General features: G+C 42.9%; 1 protein-coding gene across 2 annotated transcripts in view; it reads right to left on the reverse strand.

Annotated features, from left to right (window-relative positions):
* Positions 1-10,209: 10,209 nt before the first annotated feature.
* The window catches only part of HTR4 (5-hydroxytryptamine receptor 4), a 133,617-nt gene continuing 121,871 nt past the window's right edge, over positions 10,210-21,955 (reverse strand). The window contains exon 7 of one of the 2 annotated variants that reach the window (XM_054168453.1): positions 10,210-10,730. In XM_054168453.1, coding sequence (XP_054024428.1) covers positions 10,643-10,730 — 88 coding nt within the window. In that variant the 3' untranslated portion in view covers positions 10,210-10,642. Of the gene's footprint in view, positions 10,731-13,537; positions 13,728-21,955 lie in introns of those variants that run through there. The other variant, XM_054168454.1, reaches the window with a different exon arrangement.

Below are 21,955 nucleotides of genomic sequence, written 5' to 3' on the forward strand. Positions count from 1 at the left end.
CTAAAGCACTTTGTACTGTTGGATTTTATTCTAATAGTGTGTCTGTAATATAAAAAAATAAGTTGTTAATTGTTAGTTCCACTCTTTTAACATAAATCTGCACATACTAACTGGGTGAAGGCTGAATTTTCCCCTAAGACAGGCAGGAAGAGGGATGTGTAATTGCTTAGTTACAGCTGTGTCAGTACAGGATCTGTCTGACTCAACCAGTGAGCTTTCAGGCTGATTCATGCTCACTTGTGAATGCAGATTTTCCATACCATCAGAAAATACTGCTGCTCTTTGCCCTTAAATACATGTTTTTATTGTATATAGAAAATGTCTCTGGTTGCCACAGTATCTATAGATACTTTGTGTATGTCCAGAATTTGCCAGTCCAATATGCAAATATAAAAATGCACGAGTTAGTATTAAACTAGCTGGCTTGTGTACCATTGGTAATGTGCTTTGTGGGGGTGGGAGGCCTTGTAAAGGCTAATTTGCTGTGCTGTTAAGTGTCTGCATGCCTGCCCAGCGTTGACTGCAGAGATGCACCTTTAGATGGGCCTGATCTGTCCTTCATGCCTTTTTTTTAAAGCTGCAGTGTTACCAGCCCAACAAATGGCAGTTTTCTGATTTCTTGTGGTGAAAGCCATAGAGCAGATTAGTTCATGCCCTTACACAATTTTGCACATCACAGCTAATGATTTTAATTCTTTGAACCTCTGTGTGAGTGTGATTAATGGGAACTTCTATGACATTCAGCTTTGTAGAACTGAAGGGGTAAAACCTGTTCAATGCAGAAAAGCCAGCATTAGTTTTCTTTGTATCTATCTCTCTGTGGAAGTTCCTGAGGTAATGTGGAACTAGAAATGCAGAAGGGGAAGAGAATGATGCCTAATGGAAGCAGGAGCAGATTTGGTCCTGCAGCATTTTTTCCACATATTTTCTCTACTCTGACTGGAGGAGGAGTTATAAATACCAGATGATGATATGAATGCTGTTAAATTCACTTCAATGCAGGATCAAAGTTAATGGTGTTTAGTTCTAACAAATATATTTATCCATAGATAATATATTCAGTGATGTTCAGACAAAATGTAAATGTGGCCCTTGGTAGAAGTGTTTCAAATAATCTGAGTCATCGATTCAGTAAATGCTTACCATTTTAATGCAGCATGTACAGGGAAATGCTACTGCATTTTGAGACTGCTGCACCAGGTCTCCATCTGGGATCTCTCACTTTAGCCTTTTTAAAGAAGTATTTACACAAATAATGTACTTATTTATAGTCAATATTTCTTTCTGTAAGCAGTTGAACCTTACAGTAGTTTTAACTTCTTAAACATTAGACCCATTTTACATGCAGCAGTAACAAAGTGACTAAATCCATTGTGTCCATGTCATGAGAGCTGTGAGTGATGGTGATTGTATTGCAGTTGTATCGGGGATCTGGCCAGGAAACCTGCTTTTGTCTGAGTTCAGTATCTGAAATTGAGGAAAGGAGCAAAAAAGATGAATCATTTTCCTGATCAACTTCCATAAGTCAGAATAAAAAAATCTCTGATAGTACATGGATGGGTATAGTTTGTGTCAGCAGGAGATGCTGTACAAACTTTACGCTTGCCCATTCTCTGGCTTTGGTGTTCTGTGCATCACAGGCATAGATTACGAACACCATCACCTGCCCCTTGACAAGCTGTCCCAGTTGTAAGAGCTGAAAATGTCTTGATTCGTTTTCCATGAAGAACAAAAAGTTACAGTTGCCATTTGAGTTTCTGGTTTCTTCTGTGGGTCCCTGAGTCACTGCACTAGAGGGATGTGAGTTTATAGTAAAGGCTGGACTGATGTCAGAGCAAACTTGATGGTGGGGTGTCGCTTTTAATTTTGTCTCCTGAAGCAGCTTCACTACATTTAACAACTATCTGCAAGAGTAAGGCATCTGAAATGTAACGAGCATGGTCTCCATTCATGCACCCTTCATTCATGTGCAAGGCAGTCGATGGCATTTTTGCACTACACTCCAGCTTTCCCAAGGAGTAACTATTCCGTTGCAGGACCTGCAGCCTGATCGATGTGTGGGTTGGAGCTCGCTACTTTGCTTATCTAAGCCAGCTGAAACAGTTGAGCTGGTTTCGGGTTCCTGTTCACTGCGGCGTGGATTCGCAGCCCGTCGTTGTTTGCTTGGCTGTCGGCGGCAATCGCTGTCCCTGAGCGGCGGAGCCTGAGGCGCCCCAAGCGGGCGGCAGGGGGCGCTGCCTGACAAGGCTGCCCGCGGTGGGGCGCAGCGCAGCACCGCCTCTCGCTGCCCACCTGCCTCCTCAGCCCGCCCGCCTCTCCCTGCTGCCCGCGGCCCCGGCCTGGGAGGAGAGGAGCTGGCGGGTGTCCGGGGTCATGCTATGCGGTGTACATCTGTTTTTGTCACGCTAACTTGTCTTTGTGTAACTGGGCCCCGGCTTAAATCCAGGTTCTTGGAAGGCAGGTTCATGTGCAAAGGCTGTTTCAGGAGAACTTTCTATTGAACACAGCACCTATGGCAAACATTCTTTTGACCATTTAGAGGAACCGAAGGCTGAGAATGAAGTCGTTTGTGGCCAGGAATTGTCCTTTTGTTTGTACTTTAAATGGACCTTGTCGTCTTTCTTTTTTCCAGAAACACTTCTGATTTCCTTGTGTGGGATGCAAGTCCTTTTCATGCCATGGGTTCATAACCTCTTCTTGAGCTAAGATCAGTGAAGAACAGCTGGTATAAATAAATAAACACACTTCTATTAGGGCTTTAGGTAAACCAAGTAGAAATCAGTCTCTTCCTTTTCTCTGGTGCTTAAGCAACTCGATTCTCAGAGGTCACAAAAGGTACAACAGACTATATTTAGACATTTAAAAGCGTTACATATTATACCATGCTAAATCTCTTGCATGCCACTGAAGGTTTTAACAATTTCTGAAGATTCAGGAAGTTTGACGTAGCATCTAGAAAAGGTGATACTTCATTTATTTTTTTCTAAGTCCAAAGGCTCCTATACACCATTTGGAAATCTGTCACCACATTTACAGAAGTGCTAGGCTTGATAAATACTGGTTTGCAGCTTCTAGTTTAAGAGGTCTTTTGTGTCTGAGTTTTGCCCTGTTTCTCCGGTGTTTTTTTTTTTCCTTTTAGGGCAGTCTGTTACTCAATTGCCATGTCAAATCCTGGAGGGCAAGAAAGGGTTGCAATTTGTCTGCATTGTTGTTTAAACTTTCCTTGGGAAGCAGCCCAGATAACTTCTGTCCTGAGTATGTGACAGGCTTCCCTCTTCATGCTGAAGTCCAGTCTGACACCTCTCTCTTGACGTCTAGCAGTAAGAGCAGGCTGCTGTCACTGCAAGTAAGATGGCTGAATGATCCTGCTGTTCATCTTTCTACAACAGAGGAAAACTCCAGCTGGGGCTTTTAGCTTTGCTGTGCTCATGTGTGGCAGCTTTGGAATGAACTATGAAATACATTTACAGCCCACTTAACAAACAGGGATATTTGCATCTGGATATCAAAGCAAGTTGTTTGCTGGAGTTCAAAGGCAGCTTTGCAAACATCAAATCTGATAGGTAAGGAAAATGCCTAAGTAAACTCTGATATGATTTCTCATTTCTTTCCCCTGCTTCCTTCATGTGCTTTGCATATGTGTTGCTTCAAGGAAGTAATTAAACAAGAAGGATTATCTTCCCTAGGTCAACTCTAACTGAACAGTCTTTGCTCAGCAATACATTTTTGGGGTGAGCTACAGTTGCATGCCTATAATGCAGATCCACAAGTCAGGGGGGGTGTCTCTTTTTACAGTTAGTGAAGAGAAAGAAGTGCTTCCAGGGCCTAATTCAGATGACCAATGGCATGTATTGCTCTCCATGAACTGGAAAGTGAGTCTGAGATGACTTGTTTGGAATATGAAAACAGATTAATTACTAAGGCTGCTGGAAAGGGATTTAGTTCTGATACGCCTGGATCATTGCCTGCCTAAGGCACACCCCATGGCAGCTGGGGGTTCTTGTTTGAGGCATCCCTAATCTTGACTTGGAACAAAACTTCAAAGAAGTGAAGTGTGCTACTTAGGAAGGAAACAAATTTCCCTCTTGTTCTGGAAGACTGAGAAGCCCCCTTCAGAGTATCTCTTGAGTACAGACACCTTGGCAGTACAGCTGTTGTGTAAGGCACATCAGCTGGCATTGTGATACCATTCTGTTGTGTTTCAGGGAAGGCATTCAAAGTTTTTCTGGATTCTTTTTTAACAGTTGGTTTCAAGAACCTTGAAAGATCAATGAAAATCATTTGAAAATTACAGAATTCCATAAATTGTCAAATAATGTGTGCTAAAATAGCATTAAGCTTATCTGCTACATCCTTGAAATCCTTTAAGTAGTAAGCATGTACTTGACAGAATTTCCTAATAGCATAGACAATTTCAGTTCATTTTAAGACCCACTAGTGGAATTCAAAATGTTGGGTAAATTCTAGTTAAATTATATCTGGTTTGTTTCATTTTGTTATTTAATTAGGTGACAGAGTACCTGTGATAATCACAGAGTGTTAGGGGGTTGGAAGGGATCATCTAGTCCAATCCCCTAGTCCAGTCATCTAGTCCAATCCCCGTAGAGGAAGGGACCTTGAAAAATCATCTAGTCCAACCCCCACTGCTAGAGCAGGACCACAAATATGTGATTATTTTGGATTCAGAAAGAAATAAAAGCTTTTTATTGAATTCATATTCGGGGGGGGAAAGCCACAACAGATTTATTGCCTTTTGGCATGACAGTACTCAAGAAATCAAACGCAGAGAAAAAGACTGGGTCCTGAATTACTGGAAGATTTACAGTTGACAGTTTCAGAATGAAAATGCTTTCCTTGGCTTTAGCATTTACAAAGATGGGTGAGGAAGACTCTTCAGAATGACTCAGAGTCTGCTGCATGCAGGCCTCCTGCTCCAAGAAACAATTATTTTACTGGCAGGGCTATGTGTTTTGATCTATGCTAGGAATTAAATGGACACAATTTGGACCCAATTGGTTAGTTCTGTTGCACACTATCAAGTCATGCTGACGCCAATAAATACCTTAAATACCTTTTGATTCTTCTACATCTTTGCTGAGCAGAGCCATTTGAAAGTGCATTCCATTCTAAAAGCCACAATCCTTTGGTCAGGTGGTCTTTAGGTTGGAGTAGTTTGCTAGTAGTACCTAAGATAGGTATTTCCAGATGTATAAAAGCATTTAAGTACAACTAATACACTGTTACTGATTATTCATAGGGTTCTCAATCCCATTTAGGGGACAGTAGGAGAAGGTGGGGTAATATAAAAGCCATTTTGAAGCGTGCCTAAGTCAAAGGCAAAGGTTGGTATCGTATAGCGCTCTCAGCCCTCTCATTCAGGTTCAACACATTTCTGATGTGTTTCCAATGTGTCTTTTGTTATAACAGACTTGTGAAACACCAGAACCTGCAAAAAGGAAGAGGCTCTCTGGGGCCAGGGATTCACACTGTTCAACATCAAAGTTACCCAAACAATAGTTTTCATTGCTCACGTGAGCCCAGTTTAACTGCACTCATTGTGCAAGCTACACCAGCATCCCCGTGACCCTTGAACCTGGGACTCCTTCAGGTAGGTGTGCTAGGCCAAGGTGTGGGCTGCTATGATTAAATCATAACCAGAAAGTAATTAAGCTTATTATATGGTAGTATCTCTGTAAGTAAATGGTGTTTGTACGTGCCCCACGCTCTATTTGTGACTAGAAGTGTGCAGGGAGCAGAGCACTGAGAGAAGTTCTGAGTGTGCTGAGTTTGTTTTTTTCCACTCAAGTCCCACAAGTGCTTACTCTCTGCATGGCCTCTTTGAGGAGTACTCTTCTGTAGTGAGGTCAGGGAGATGTTAGCCTTCAAACAAGTTCAATGTGAAAAATGTAGATTGGAGCCACATGGGTGAGAAGTGAATAGGGGATTCTTGCACACCTCTATAAACACCCTCTCAGCTCCAACACTGTTGATCCCTCTGGAAACAGAGGGGCTGCAAGCCTCTTCTCAGCTCTGCTAATACACTGCAACTGGAGTGCAGGCACAAAGGCAATGACTGCAGTCATGCAAATGGAAACTGTTGTCTTCATTTTTAAGCCACTGTGATAAATGTTTTAATTTCTTGCTGTGCTTAGACATCAGATCCTGTAGTAGTAGTTCACATATTACATTCCTGAGAATTAAAAGGGGTTTGAGAATCAATATTGAGAGTGTTTTTCTAGTTGCTCTGCTGAGATACTATTTATCTTTTTTTTATCTTTATTTTATCTTTTTTTCTTTTCTTCATTGTCATCTCCAAGACTGAAAAGTGAAAGTATACTCAGGGTTGAAAGAACTGTGAGGGATAAGTGTGGAAGGGACACTTCCCCATAAGAATGCGTTTGACTGCATGGTGTTTATGAGCATGACCTGGCAGACCACTTGGGCTGCAGCTATTTCTCCATACATCTCACTAAAGAATACAGCTGCTGACTGCCTCAAGCACCAATGTTTGCAGAGTATGTATCATCCAGTTATTGCCTCATGTCCCTCCAGACATTCTTGATCATCAGCTAATTAAAGTGTATGGCCCCTCCTGCACTCCTCCTTGTATCTACTGTTTTGTGAGCAGAGCTTCCCATTGGTGATGTGTTTATTATGTCTCCAAATTCTACTTTGCAGCATGACTGTGACTTAGTTTCTACCTGAGTAAAGTGAACATGAGAGATCTAGAAAGCTGCTCAGCAGAAAGGATGCCTCACCTCATTGTGTTGTGTACCCTGACACTGTCTAGGGCCCACTTACAGTCAGGTGGCCTGCAGTTTTAATGTTAGGCTAGGTTTTCAATCTGCCTTTGGAAGTGGTCAACCTGTTGCTCTGCTTTCCTCTTTCGGGACAAGTAACCTCAATGCATCCTTGGATCTGCTTGGCTGGGCACATGTCCTGCTATCACATGCCATGCAGATTCTCAGGAATTCTTCTGGAGCCTAGGAAAATACAGAAATATGGAGATACAACTGTGTTGATAGAAGGCAGTTTAGCAAAGGCCCAGGCAGCCAATTTCTTACTAGCTAGCTGTTCTGCTAGTACATTGCCTCTGGCAAGGAAAAGTGTTATTAGTTCTAATCCAACAAAACTCAGCTACAGCAGCAGGCAATGTGCTTAACACTTCTGAGGCTTACTGCATGCAAAACCAAAAAAAAAGGTAAAGTGTTCCCAGACCATAAATGTGGTGGTGTGATAATTTGCTGATTATTAGTAGTATATTTATATGAAGAAATAAATACATGGTTATTAGAGTGTGTCTGTGAGAGATGGTGGGAAAGACCTGGAAAGGAAGGAAAAAGTATCCTTTTTCAGTCATATTCACTGGGACACTAGGGGAATAGAATAGAATAAACTAGGTTGGAAGAGACCTTCAAGATCATCGTGTCCAACCCATCATCCAACACCATCTAATCAACTAAACCATGGCACCAAGCACCCATCAAGTCTCCAGAGCAGAGCTCCAAAGCTCCAGCAGGGCTCTGCAAAATTATATCTCATTCTCCATTTGCAAAGGCCATAGCAGTCACATCTTTCATTGTAGGTAGTGAGAAATGAGGTGGATGCACCACAGGTATGGGAGAAAGAGGGCTCAGTAACAGGCAAAGCAAAAGTGCAGAGAAAAAGAGCTGGTGCATGAGAATGTGGTGCAGGAGGCAGGATTGTTCTGCTAGATAAACAAGAGGAACTTGTGTTATAACCCAAGAGCTCATCAGCAACAGGGCCAAATTCTCCCTCACTGCTCTAGCTGTTTGAGCATATTGCAAGGCAGAGGAAAGTCTTATTTAGCAGCATCGTATGTTTCAAGTGAGAGCTGTGCAAGAAATGAGCATGAGCAGGAGTTTACTGCAATGTACACAGAGGATCCTTTATTTTTAGAAACAGCCAATGCATTACACATTATTCATCACAGGCAAAGACTCTGACAGCACTAGCCAAAATGGCCAAGGGGGAGATGAACTCAGAGGCTACAGGACTGCTTTTACCAAAGGCGGTCAAGTACAGGTCCTTTCCAGAAGACAGCTTCTTTCCCATAGAAATTCTAACATTACTGAAGATGGACAGTGTCATTTGCTGGGCCCACAGAAGCATTGCTGGGATCATTGATTATTAGGCAGGAGCTGCGAAGTGGTTCATGACAGGTTTAATGAGTCCAATGATCAATTAGCCAGAGATGCCTCAGATCGTAGACATTGTTTGGCATTTCATTCAAATACAGCTTGGTAGTGGAGTGGTTTTTTATCCAGTCTGACCTCTTGACCATTTTGGCTAGTGAGCTATTGATCCCATTGATAGAGCCTTCTGAACATTGCCCATAAGTAAAATTCAGGGTTAAGAAGTTAATTATAAATTAAGAAGAGAAATATTGCTAAAGCACATAAAAACATAGGAGAAACACCTCAAGGACAGCAACAGAAACAAAGAGCATCACCACTCTAGCACCCCCATGCTGCTGGTTCTGTATCACTCCTAGAAGTTTCACACCCGTATTTTGATGCCTTTTAGTGGGGACAGAGAAAAGCTTTTCTAGGATTTCTTTAAGAAATGTAATACTTTAGGTGAAACCAAAACAACCTGTTCTGCAGCAGCCTTGTATACCCAAATCTGGACCAAACCCAATAGAGCCGTAAATCGGGACTGAAGCAGCCCTGGATGGACTTTCGCCCCACCAGACTTTCCATAGTGGCCTATTTTTTTCACCCACTGCTCTGTTTTGATTTTAACAATGGAGCTGAACTAATGCCAAGTTCATTGGGAAGCACAGCCCCATGAAAACAGGTCATTGCTGAGCTGTTCTTAATGATGAACCAGGAACTGGCTCAAGCGCTCTCATCCTCTCGTGACAAGCAGCTCAGGTTCTTTCCATCAGCACCTATTGCCACAGCCACCAATAGTTTGTCTCTTTCTTACTGCTAGCAATTTTCTACATTGCTAAGTGTCTGGCTGCTTCTAATTAGGGCTGTTTCTGCCCACTCTCCTCTTGAGCCCTAAAGGAAAACGATATGAAGCTTCATCACTGACTTTTATGTGGAAGGAGTATTTAAAGAACTCAGACCCCATGGCAAGGAAGCTGGTGGTTCTTATCATGCACAACTGTTGTGTTTTTTTCCTACTGAGCAGCATTTTTGTTTGTTCAAAGCAGGGTTGGTTTGTTTACAGTAAATACCTGTCACATAGCAACAGAAATATTACTAAATAATAATACATATAATGTTAAGCTCCTCAGTCAAGAAGCTTTTAATGAAAAAAAAAAACCCACGTTCCTGATAAAAAACCAATAAATAATGTCACCTTTTCTTTTTACATTAAAAATATCTGTACATGTACAATATAACAAAGGACAGGTTTATTTCCTAGGCTCAGGGTGGCATCTCTGGGTTAGATCTTCATCTAAAAAGGGCAGAGGCTCGGTCCTGCGTATTTCCCACTGCGCGACAATTATTTTCCCAGCGTTGCAGAGTCTGCAGCCTTTGCCTACCCTTTCCATGCAAAAGTGGAAGCGGCTCACAAGGAACATCTCAACATCTACATGCAGGAAGTGGCTCTAAGGACCGAGATCTTTGCAAACAGAGGTGTGCATATGGTGGTATTTGAAAGTCCTGAAACGTCTTGCCTGGACTGGAAGAGAACAGAAACCAATAGAAAAATAAAGATGGAAAATGTCTGTAGAAGTCATCTTCCTAATGGAGCTAGGAAAGTCTTTTAGATGGTATAATTTTTTAAGATGGCACTTAGTGATCTGTTAGACTGACTCTGTCTCTTAGTCAACCTTTCTTCTTGGTAAGAAAGCCCAAAGTTTGCTCAGAGCAGGACAGCACAGGGGTTTGAGGGCCACTGTCTTTTCACAGTTGGGCTGGATTGAAACAGTGCTTGCAAGGCCTTCTGTTAGCAGTATAATATCGCTTTGGGTCCCACTCCAGCTTGTCAGGCACTGTGTACACCCTATGAGGCTTCTACCCATGAACCTGGCCAGGAAACACAATAAAAGCATTTACAAAGAAAGCTCTGCATGGTAGGGTGAATCAGCAGCTCATGCTGACCTTTCACAGTAACTAATCAAAGGGCAAGCAGCTCCTCTTCTGTGGCTAAAGAAAACACAGTACTGTTTCTCTCCCTACAGCATCCAGTCACCTATGAGCAAGATCTTGGGCAGACAATGCAGGCATTTAGTCTATTGCCACGTTAGGGCTTTAGCCAGAGTTTGTCATCTTTAAGACGATGATACTGCAGGACAGAGAGCTGGCTTGTAGACAGATGGCAGCTGGACAGGAATAACAGAAGTCTCTGCACTGGGTGCTCTGTATCTATGTGTTTCCTTACATTGATGGAAGTTGGCCCACTCCTGGAGTACGGTTCTGATGCAGTCACAATCCAGCTGTCCTTAACAGATACAGGCAAGTCCCCTCAGCTGTTCTGCTCATGTGCCTTCCCACGCCCCCATCCATCTCCACGCATGGAGCTGGACATTCCTATGAAGTCAGTGAAGGAGGTGTACCATGACAGTGCAGATGAATGAGTTTTCATAAAGTCCTGCTCTCCTTTGGGTTTCCTAAAAGGAATCTATTCCTTGAGCTGAGCCATTCCTCTTACAGGACTGTGGCTAGAAACAGGACTCTTGGGATTCAGGGTCATTGTGGATGGGAAGCTTCTCATGTTCCTGATGATGCCCGTTACGTAAAACAGTGTACCTTGGAGTGGAGAAACACAAAGATTTGTTAGTGCAAGTTAAAAGGACAAGCTTAGGTAAAATATGCTCTTGAAAACCCCAAAGTACATGTTGAGACAGTACATCTTCCAGATATCCAGATCCCACATTAAGCAAATGTGAAGCCCTACTTTGCTCTGTGACAGGAAACCAAATTTTCAGTTCGATGCAGTCAAAGCAGTCCCTGAAAGCCAGGAAACTGCTGGGTTTTATGTATCTGAAGTGCAGCTGGTAATGAGAGGAAACCATGCCAAAGAACAGAGAAACAGTCATCCACAGATAGAGTAAGCTGAAGGCACTTCAGTTAATGTCTTCAATATGAGCATTTGAAGAATTACTTGACACTAGCTTGGGAAGTGAATGCAGTTTGAGACGAAACCAAGAGGAACATTTCAGGGCATTTCCACTTACAAAATAAAGTAGTCTCTGTTCTAGTGTAGCTTATCAAACCAGTGCTGCTCAGGGCTTATATCCTTTGGAGGTATCTTGTCATTGACTTACAATTGTTCCAGGCTTTGGGCTAGCTGTGGAACAGCAGAACGCAGATGTCAGGAGTTCCACATTGTCTTACACTGTGCCTCAGCTACCAGCTCATTTCCTGCTGCCCATCTCATCATGGCTTTCTGAGCAGAACTGTTGATTTAGCTTGCTGATGACATGCAGCTCTTTCCCCTAAGTGGTATACAATGCTTAGCAGGAATAAGCAGATCTGAGATGATAGCAAAAATGTTGGCTAACTAGAGAAAACCTGATTTAGCACATCTTTCTAGAATTTCAAATCTAATCACTCTTGTTTGCAACCCCCCTGAAGGGTACAGAGCAATCCAGGTATCTTCCCTTGGCAGTCTGTTTGATTTAGACTAAAGCTGAACTAAACCATCCTTCAAGTAGGTCTAAAAGCTGAAAAAATGACTGTGAAAACATGTTTTTCCCCAGTCCAAATGCACACTAGGGAAATCAGGACTCTGTTAAGACTTTCTAAGTCTTTAGAGACATAGATGGATGTGCATGAGCAGATTGAGTGGACCCTCAGTAAGTCTGCAGATGATACTAAATTGGGTAGGAGTGTTGGTTTGCTCCAAGGTAGGAAGGCTCTGCAGAGGGATCTGGAGAGGCTGGCTGGGCTGAGCTCAATTATATGAGGTTTAACAAGGCCAAGCGTCAGGTGCTGCACATGGGTCACAGTCACCTCATGGGGAGGAGTGGCTGGAAAGCTGTCCAGCATAAAAAAACCTGGGGCTGTTGTTTGACAGCCTGCTGAACATGAGCTAGTGGTGTACTCAGGTGGCTGAGGAGGTCAACAGCATCACAAGTAGTGTATCCAGCAGGAGGAGGGAAGCAACCATGCACCTGTACTCAGCCCTGGTGAGGCTGCATCTCAATACTGTGTTCAGTTTTGGACCCCTTGCTATAAGAAGGGCACTGAGATGCTGGAGTGTGTCCAGTGAAGGGCAACAAAACTGGTGAAGAGCCTGGAGAATAGGTCTGGTGAGGAGCAGCTGAGGGAACTGGGGTTGTTTAGCCTGGAGAAGGTGAGGCTAAGGGGAGAGCTTACTGCTCTCTACAGCTGCCTGAAAGGAAGTTGCAGTGAGGTGGGAGTTGATCTCTTCTCCTTAGTATCAGGTGTTAGAATGAGAGTAAATGGCCTGAACTGTGCTAGGGGAGATTTAGGCTGGATATTAGGAAAACATTCTTTACTGAAAGAGTGGCCAGGCATTGGAACAGGCTGCCCAGGGAGGTAGTGGAGTCACCATCCCTGGAGATGTTCAAGAAATGTGTAGACATGGCACCTGAGGACATGGTTTAGTGGCCATGGTGGTGTTAGATTGACAGTTGGCCTCTTTTCCAATGAAACAATCATATGATTCTGTATATTATTTTTCTTCACAGCAGACATCCAAGACACATCTGAAATATCCACATCCCAAGGAAGATTAAGAAAAGGAAAAAGCCTAGGAAAACAGATGAATATATCATTGCTCCTGCTGTTAGGAGAAGGGGGGAAAAGTATTGTCAGCCTCAGGATTTGTTTGAATAATCTTTGGGAAAAAAAGTCAGGAACTTCTCTTTGTCTACATATACTATGACATGAGTTTACATGGCAGTATTAATCTGGATGTATTTCTTCACTGCCTGGGACTTAGGCTCTTCATTATGTTGTTTACAATGCCACTGAAATGTCTGGAGTAGAGGATTTAAATATCCTGCAAATGATGTACCTATTAGTTCCAGCAGATCAGCCATGGACTCGAAATGAAAGCCAGGATATAAACTTTACTGCTTGTCCTGGGGAATATTCCTGGAGGAATTTACCCTCTAATATACTAGATTCTGCTTTTCAGCATGGTCAGGCTTGGTTGCCTTAATGCTGTATGTACAGGTGTATCCATCAAACATACTCCCTTAGTTCTCTGTCACTTTAAATCATGATCATACATTTAAAAATCTGTGCTGGGTCTACCAACAAGATGCAGACTTGATGTGAGAAACGAGACATTTTGCATCTAACACTGAACAGAGTGACTCCAATTAGATGACCACATACAAATCAGAATGTGCTTTTATATCCCAAGTTAGACATGGCACATTGTGTGAGACATTCCACCAAGGAGATCTCTAACATGGCAAAGTCTGGGCTACGAATGGTGATACAGAGGATGAGGGCCAGGAAACACCCCCCTCCCTTGCTCTGTGAACAAGGCAGACATAGTTCAGAGAAGCTCAGGACTTGCTCAGAAGCACAACAGACAGGCACTGATAGATGACTTCGTACAGGATAGCCAAAGAGCCAAACCTTTCTTCTTCTTCTGCAGTAGTCAGAAAACAGTTGTGCAAGATCATCAATTTAGCAGGTGATGCTGTTTGTTACAAAGATGCATTAATCTAAAGAGAAGTCATTAAGGTGTCCCAGGATTTCTTGTGGCACAAAGTGTCTGTCTGAAGCCTCTGGCAGTTAGCTCAACACTTCCAGCTGTTTACCCTGTTGGGAAAGAGGACTGTAGGAGAAGAGGAAAGAGCATTGGCATGCAGGGTGCAAAAGCTGCAGTGCAGGGGTGATGGCTCTGGTACTGGCACATCAGTCCTAAAAATCTTACCAACAACTCCAGGAAGCTGTTAAAAGAGTCTTTCTCCACTGGGCTTTTGTGCTAGCAGGGCTGTTTGCACATGCTGTAGTTTTTTCCCTCAGATAAAAGTTCACAGCCACCTGCCTGTTAGAGGGCACCAATCCAGTGTTGGACAGAAGACAGGATTATAGCAGCCCTGCTTGTTTCTTCACAGCACCACATCTTAACTGATCTGCTGTTCTAAAAATACAATTAATTTTTGGGGCATCAGTATCCATGGGAAGGAAGTTTCAAAGAGAAGGCACAGCTGCACCTGAAACTCATTTTTGCCTCACCCACAGGAACACCTAATGTGCCTCAGCTCTCACCCACCTGAGAAGCCAACCACTGTGGGATTTATCTTACAGACCAACAGAAGAAAACAGCACTCAGACCCTGCAGGTGTGGGATGAATGTTCAAGAGAAATTTATCAAGTAGGCTCAAGTAATGAATACATCTGAGGAAGCCATAATATGAGAGCAGGGGGAGGGGGTGGTGGTGGAATTAAAAGGTTTAAATGCATTAAATAAATTATCTGCAGCAAATTATTTGCTCAGCATTCCTGCCTATAATGAGTTCCTTCCGTGGGATTTGTATACACTGGCACATTAAGCTACCCAGCTCAATTACAAGTAGCATCACCGGCTGCCCCTGCCCTCTGCATCCAACTCCTCCCAGAACTGGGGGCGAATGTTACTGTCATTTCACCTGACAGCTTTACTCAGATCATAAACACCACCACCCAGCAATAAAGCCCAATAATGAAAAGGCTTTACCACCTGTAAAGAGACCCTGCTGCAGGCTATTCACAAACTTGCCAAATGGTACTTTAATTGTGATGATGACCAATTTGGAGATAATTGCTTCTGCATCTCCTGCTGCTTCTGACAGTCCAACGGACTCTTTAATTAACTAGTTGGATTAGCTTTCAGCACAGCAGAGGGGAGCTATGTGGTTTTACCCTCTGTAAGCCCACAACCAGAACAAGGAGCTCCAGTATGATTGTGGGAACAGGGCAAGAGCCAGAGAGAAAACACCAACTTGTACAATTTGTTAAAGAAGCAGAACACACACACACAAATGCTGGTCTTTGGCCTTCTCAACCATAATGAAAACCAGTCACTGTTTTCACAGAGCCTGACATCCCTGCTTAGCCCTCTCTTGAGATGGAAGCCCCTTGGACACAGCTGTCCCCCAGGATGATGCTTGTCTTGCTGAAAAGCAGAAAGCAGTGTACTTTTGAAGTGGAGCTCCTGACTCGGAACACAAAAGCTACCTGCATCCATTTCATTGGCAGACCATGACCCAGGAGGAGTGGAAGCAATACCTCATGGTGTGTGTGCCACCCCTCCATCAGAGCTCACAGACATCAGTGCAGTTTCTAGAAGGGAGCCTCTGTCTGGGGTCCTTTGGACAGCAGGGAATGGGTAGGAATTGGAAGGTATCTGCTTTCTCTCACAAAAAAGTCTCCCCCTACCAATGCTTCATGTTTGCAGTATCTGTGTAGAGCTGCCTACACTGGTTACACATACCCACAGCTCCTCTGTACCAGCAGAAGTGCCTAGGATCACAGTTGCAGTTCTGCAGCTGTTTTGCCTATTAATTACTCCCCTGTTTTTTATCCATAGTCCTTGCTCTGAACACTCATATCCATCCTTCTTCCCTAAGCTACCTGGAAACTGGAGTTCATCAGCCTGCAGTCAGTTAATCCTGCTGGCTGCTGTGAAGGGCAAGAGGTCCCTTGCAGGTACAGAAACTCTGCAAGGGTTTGGATCACATTGATACCTGCTGCTCATTTTTAACAACCTGACAAAGAGAAGGCACAGACAGCCTTTCCCAGCTGAATCACTAGTGGGCTGCCTGTCAGGTTTTCCTGACAGTGGCAGGACTTGTGTGGCAGCATCTCCTGCACTTTCCAAAGCCTCTGAACAAACACTGGGTTTAGGGCTCCCTCAACAGCCTCTGTCCCTTTAACTCTTATCAGGAGAAATAGTTAATTAAAAGATCATAATAATAGCAGAATAACAAAAATGAGTGAAACCCAGCAACTATCCAAGCACCATGAAGCTCTCAGCTGGGCTGCAGGCAAATTAATGGGGAAGCCACAGCCATTCTAAACCCACAGTAGGTGCACAGCTGTCTTTGTTCTCTGTTTAGTAATCCTGTTCCAATACACCTGTTTATATTATTAATTGCTTCCATTTTTGAACTGGCAGAAGGTGGTTCCTGTTGTGCTGACATTCACTAGAGGCTCAGGTAAGGTTTTGCAGCTGTCCTTGGACTGGGTTGGGAAGGGTTTGCTTTTGGTTTGTTTTGGGGGGATACTTGGAGATGCTAACTCTGCTCCCCAGGAATTTTGCTACTTAAATGCACTCTACCTCTGCCCAGAAAATGAAGGACACCTTGTCACTGGGTAGAGAAGCAATAATTCTGTAAAAACTATAAGTAAAACTTGTCATTTAAAGGCATTGCAATTGGTCATTGGTTTTGGGGGGGGGGAGGGAGGAGGGAAGTGTAATTTGTTTTTTAAAGTTTTTTTCCAAATGGTTGCTTTCCAAATGAAAGATTTCAAATTAAGCCAAACATTAAATGTGAACAAACCCCAAACTCTGAAAAGTCCAAATCTATTCAGGATTTCCTGACAGCGGCACAGGCTAATTTAGTTTTCAACTCGGAGATTTAATAAGTTGGAGTGGATGTTTAGCAGGGGTCAGAGCAGCTGAGAAACAGGCAATTATAAAGACTCACTTGCTAGGTCAAAAATAATGAGTTTCAAGCTGAAATCAGAGTGGTGTAGAAAATGCCTTTCCCCATTCTCCAAAAGTTTTTTACAGTTTCAAATATTTACCCTGTTTCTGATCTGGATCAAGACTGCAACTTCTCATGAGACGGAAAAGGGGCGGGGGGAGAAGCAAAGGAAGCAGACACATACTCATGTTCAAGGCCTTTTTCTGCCTTTCATCAAGGTGACAGATCTAACCACTGTGATACTGCCAGTTTTGTATGAGCGAGCACCCGTCTGCCTGCCTCTCATTTTCTCCTTCTCCCAGTTGTTGATTGCCAGTGCTCCAAGTGAAACATCTCAAAATACATTTTTTTTCCTTCGTGTGCAGCAAGAAACTCCCACCAGGGCCCCAGAAAACTTAACAGCAACAGCTTTTGTATGGCAAATTTGCATCTTTGAAGGCTGTGACAATTGTTGCAGAGGCAACCCAGGAAACACGAATATTTCTGGTTATTAGTGAACACATTCAACTTTTCCACTGCTCTTCCATTCCTCCCACTTCTGGTTCTGCTCCCAGAGGGCTCAGACAGACAAGAGTCTGCACTTCTGCATCTCATTCTCCCTTAATTTCTCTGAGTTTTGCCTGCAAAACTCCAGTGACCTCACAGTCATGCTGAGATTGCTTTTGTGCAGAAAAGAGAACCTTTCAGTCACAGGCGAGCAATAAACTATGTTTCTGGGCGTTCACTAACAGCACAGCCCTCAGAGTGCCCACTGAATAAAGATCTGCCACAAGTGGCATCTTGAGGTAACCTGGGTAGGACATACACACAAGGAGATGTGAAGGCCAAGAATCAGAACCTAGATAATGCCCAGAGCTGGAGAAATAGAAATTCCTTCAAGCTCAACAAAGAAAGCTTGACACACAGTCTCTGCATTCATCCATGTTCAGACCAGATCCTGAAGTCTTGATATGAAAATATGGGTGCAGGAGATCTCAGAAACAAATACTGCAAAGGAACCCAAGTGCAAAGAATTGTCTCCAAATACATCACCTGCCTTGCAAGAGGAGGTTGGTCTCTTCTCCCAGGCAACCAGCCACAGAACAAGAGGACACAGTCTCAAGCTGTGCCAGGGAAGTTTAGGCTCGAGGTGAGGAGAAAGTTCTTCACAGAGAGAGTTGTTAGCCATTGGAATGAGCTGCCCAGGTAGGTGGTGGAGTCACCGTCCCTGGAGGTGTTCAAGAGGAGATTGGATATGGCACTAGGTGCCATGGTTTAGTAGTCGTGAGGTGTTGCGTGACAGGTTGGACTTGATGATCTTTGAGGTCTTTTCCAACCTTATTGATTCTATGATTCCATGATTATGAAGCTGGTAAAATAAAGCTGGTACAGTAAGATGTCCAAGAAAGAAAGCAAATAGGTGATGATTGTTCCCAAGTAAACCACAAAACCTCCTGTTATTTGCAGAAGCACTCAGTCAAGACTTGCTGGGACTAGAGGAAGACAAGATACTTCTATGTAAGGTGTGATAAACTGTGAGGATTTAGATTTTTCTTGAGCAGAGAATCTCATTTTCAATAATGGAATCTACCATTATTGAACCTAAGGCAGTAGGCCATAGAAAGCCTTTGTACATAGGTAGAAGCTGGCTGAAGCCACAGTTTTGAGTGGAACTGGGCTTCCAAACTGAATAAAGAACTGAAACTTTTCTTTGGTTTGAAAGTTGTGTTGGTCCACAGTTTAGCTTTTTCCTTTGAAAGCCACAAAACTTGGGTGGCTTCACATCCAGAATATACACAGCACTGTTACCGTAACCTCACACTCAATGTAGTGTCCGTTTCTCAGAGCTCCATTTCTTTCAGATGGACTTACAGGGAAGGAATAAATAGCTCTCTTCAATATCAAGTTGGGATTGCAGTTAACAATCACTTGGCAGAGCAGAGCAGGTTATTTTAATGAACACATCATTCTGAAATAAGCTTTCCACCATCTGCTCAGTCCCATAATTACAAACGCAAACAACATAATTCATAAATGCACTATAAAAGAGAGGGAAGGAGATAACAGCTTAAGATGACTCTTAGTTATTCCAGACAGTGATGCATATGCCTGTTTCAGGAGTAGGTAGAAAGCAGTCTTTTAATTCTGTATTTTATAGCAGTCACTAACCCACAGTAAATGATTGTCTGTAGATGGTAGAGATGTCGTTCAGCATAGGATGATTTCTGGCTGGCATTATTTGGCCATGCCTATGATGGAAGCACCCAACAAAGATATCAGAGACTATCCTGAATCTTAGTGCTGCAGGAATAAACTCAGAGCATGTTTTTTCAGAACAGCAGCCTAGGGCCTGTGGCATTGGAGGGCTAAGGGTACAGCTGTCAGTGGTATCATCTCCCTGGAAAGATGCTTCTGACATTCTGGAAAACTGAGAGTCAGAAAGTTGAGAAGAAGAAACATAAAATCTAAGAACTTCTAGGTGTTGCTATTTAATCTGTGATGTTTGTCATGTTGAAAGAGGCAAAACCAACCAAACAAAAAGAATTAGAATTTGAAATACAAAATCTGTCAAAAGGAAACGTGACCAGAATGTGGTGTTGCATTCCCATTTTCGGTTGTGAAGTATGCATGCACATAATGCAAATTCAATGTACTTCTGTTAAATGTTTGCTTTTTAACACAGCATTCAAGAAGTCAGTGCGTAATTGCCCTGGTCTGACAATTAACATGGTCACAGCCTCCAGAAAATTAAAAGCTTTCTAGTAACTCTGTCATCTCAGGGCTGCATGACTCATGCTTCCAGCCACTAAAGTGAACTTTCATGTTTGGCCATCAGTAGACAAATCATTGTAACAGGATGAGAAGAGTATCCTCTCCCTTCTCAACACAGTTCCTGGGGCGAAATGGAGCCGGAAATTACAGACTCATTCTGTCTTTTTTGTTGATATGTATCAGTGCTGCAGAACAATCTGAATCAATTTAATACTCAATGCTGCAAAACCAGCAAAATATCTCATACCTGTAGGATTAATAGCTCCTGTTGCTTCTCTGGGGGGTTCTTATTTCTTCATGTTTCTGAGATGAGCAAGGTACTTGGATGATTTCCTAGCAATAAGGTTTAAGCTGGTTGTGTATCATCCTTGTGCTACATCTGACTAACCTGCAATCCAGAGTGTTATCAAAGGTGAGTTTACTAAAGGTAGGTCTCTCACTGCACCTGTGCATGACTACCTGTGACCTGCTTTGTCCAAGAGACAAAGAGACCTGCTTGAAAGAGTCCAGTGCAGAGCCACAAAAATGATTAAGGGAGTGGAACAGCTCCCTTATGAGGAGAGATCAAGAAAGCTGGGGCTCTTTAATTTGTAGAACAGGAGACTAAGGGGTCACCTCATTAATGTTTATAAATATGTAAAAGGTTAGTGCTAAGAGGATAGAGCCAGGCTCTTCTCAGTGATGCCTAATGGCAGGATAAGGGACAGTGGGTGGAAGTTGAGATATAGGAAATTCCATGAAACATGAGGAAAATTTTTTTCACTATGAGTGCAACAGAAAGTCTGCCCAGGGGGGTGTGTGGAGTCTCCCTCTCTGGAGATATGCAAAGCCCACCTGGATGTGTTCCTTCTGTGGCAGAGGGGTTGGACTGGATGATCTTTTGAGGTCCCTTCCAACCCCTAACATTCTGTGATTCTGTGAAGAGAATCTATGGGAAGCCAATAAATATATAAAGAGTGCATGAACTCAGAAAAGACAACGGGAACTGCTCCAAGCCAACTCTCTCAAATAGCAGATATCCTTTAACTCTGTAGAGGTACATCTAATGTTTTTATCTAATGTGTATTCAAGCACAGGTCTCCAACCTAAGTGGGCTGCAGGAAGTTGGATTTCAAACCAAATGAACCCAGGCCTGGGAATGGTGAAGCCATCATTATGTCTGGCTGCTGCTTCTGCTTGAGAGCTGCATGTCAGACGACCGTCTCCATCCACCTCTCCTGTGCCTATTTCTCTTCATTGCAAGCTGACAGCCTGCAGAGCCCATAAAGATCTAGTGTGATTATCTGAGTGAAGTGGCTGGAGCAGATGATTTGCTAAATCCACTATTGGAGTTCTGGTGGAGAAACAGCTGGCCAGGCATGTTTGGTATGTCTGTCTGTTTGCAGCAGGCTCAGGAAAGCATGGTGATGTGGCAAAGAAGATGAAATCCATCCTCTACAGCAAGCCTTCACTGTTCTTTAAGCCAGTCTTAGGGAGGGATCATCATTAAGGAGGGATCATCATTTATCTGTGTGTAAAACCAACCTAGCCAGTGGACTTGATGTCTCAAGCAGCATCAGCATCGAAGAGGAAATATTCCTAAATTCTTAAAATGCCCTGACAAGACTTTAAGTCTGTCCTAGTCTTGCTGTTCAACTATTTGTTTATACATAAAGAGGAGCAGACATCAGTGAACCATTTCTCCTTAGAGATGATGCAGTCCTTTAGGAAAAACATAGGAAACATCCACAGAAAGCTTATCAGAAGTTCCAGATCTCAGGCAAAACATTTGGATTGCTAAATTATTTATATGGATATGGCAGCAATGTTGATTTTAAAGTCCTTTGTAGTCTAATGTAAATACCAATTTGTCTCTGTCTCAGGACAAGCGCTTATTTTTTCCCACTCTTGACCAGTTACTCTGAATACCTTAATTGCTTTTAAATATAATAATGCTGTTCAGACCTCATGAGCTGGAATTAAGCACTCATCATTCTTTACTGAATTTTAGTTATAGGTTTCAAAAACAGCTGTCTCCAGCCCACAGAATCCAGCCTTCAGTACATTTTGTAAGACTTCTCCATGCCTCCTCAGATTTAAAATTAGCAGAGAGTTCTCCAAGTAAACAGTTCTCAAGTGAGAGAAACATGCTGCTGGGGGAAAAAAATAATAATATTACTTCCTTTATATTTGACAAGTCACAGAAAACAAAGCAAGCATCTCTCAATAAGTTTGTTTCTCTCCTTTCTTTTTTCCTTTGTTTCGTCATTCCTGAAGATATCTCCCACAGCTGAAGCTCATCTGTTCTCTCGCTCTTAAAAGCCAGCTCTGGCTGCTGATTGCTCTAGTGACCTGCAGCTTCATTCAGATGTGGGCCAAGGCATTCTTCTCCAGCACCAGGAAAGTCACTGCAGATCCACAAGGGGTGGCTTTGTCTCCAAAAGCAGGTATGCAGTTGATTTTTAGTGGCTATGTGACTGCACCGACACACAGGCACTACTGCTTTAGGCTGAGGTACAAGAGAAATGTAATTTTTGTAACTTTCTTTTTTTCCTGGCAAAACAAGACCAAAATCCCTTCCAGTTCATTTATTTTTGTGTTTACAGTAGAAGCATAGCTTTTAAA

This window comes from Dryobates pubescens, chromosome 16, assembly GCF_014839835.1.
Source record: "Dryobates pubescens isolate bDryPub1 chromosome 16, bDryPub1.pri, whole genome shotgun sequence".
In the NCBI taxonomy this organism is placed as follows: Eukaryota; Metazoa; Chordata; class Aves; order Piciformes; family Picidae; genus Dryobates; species Dryobates pubescens.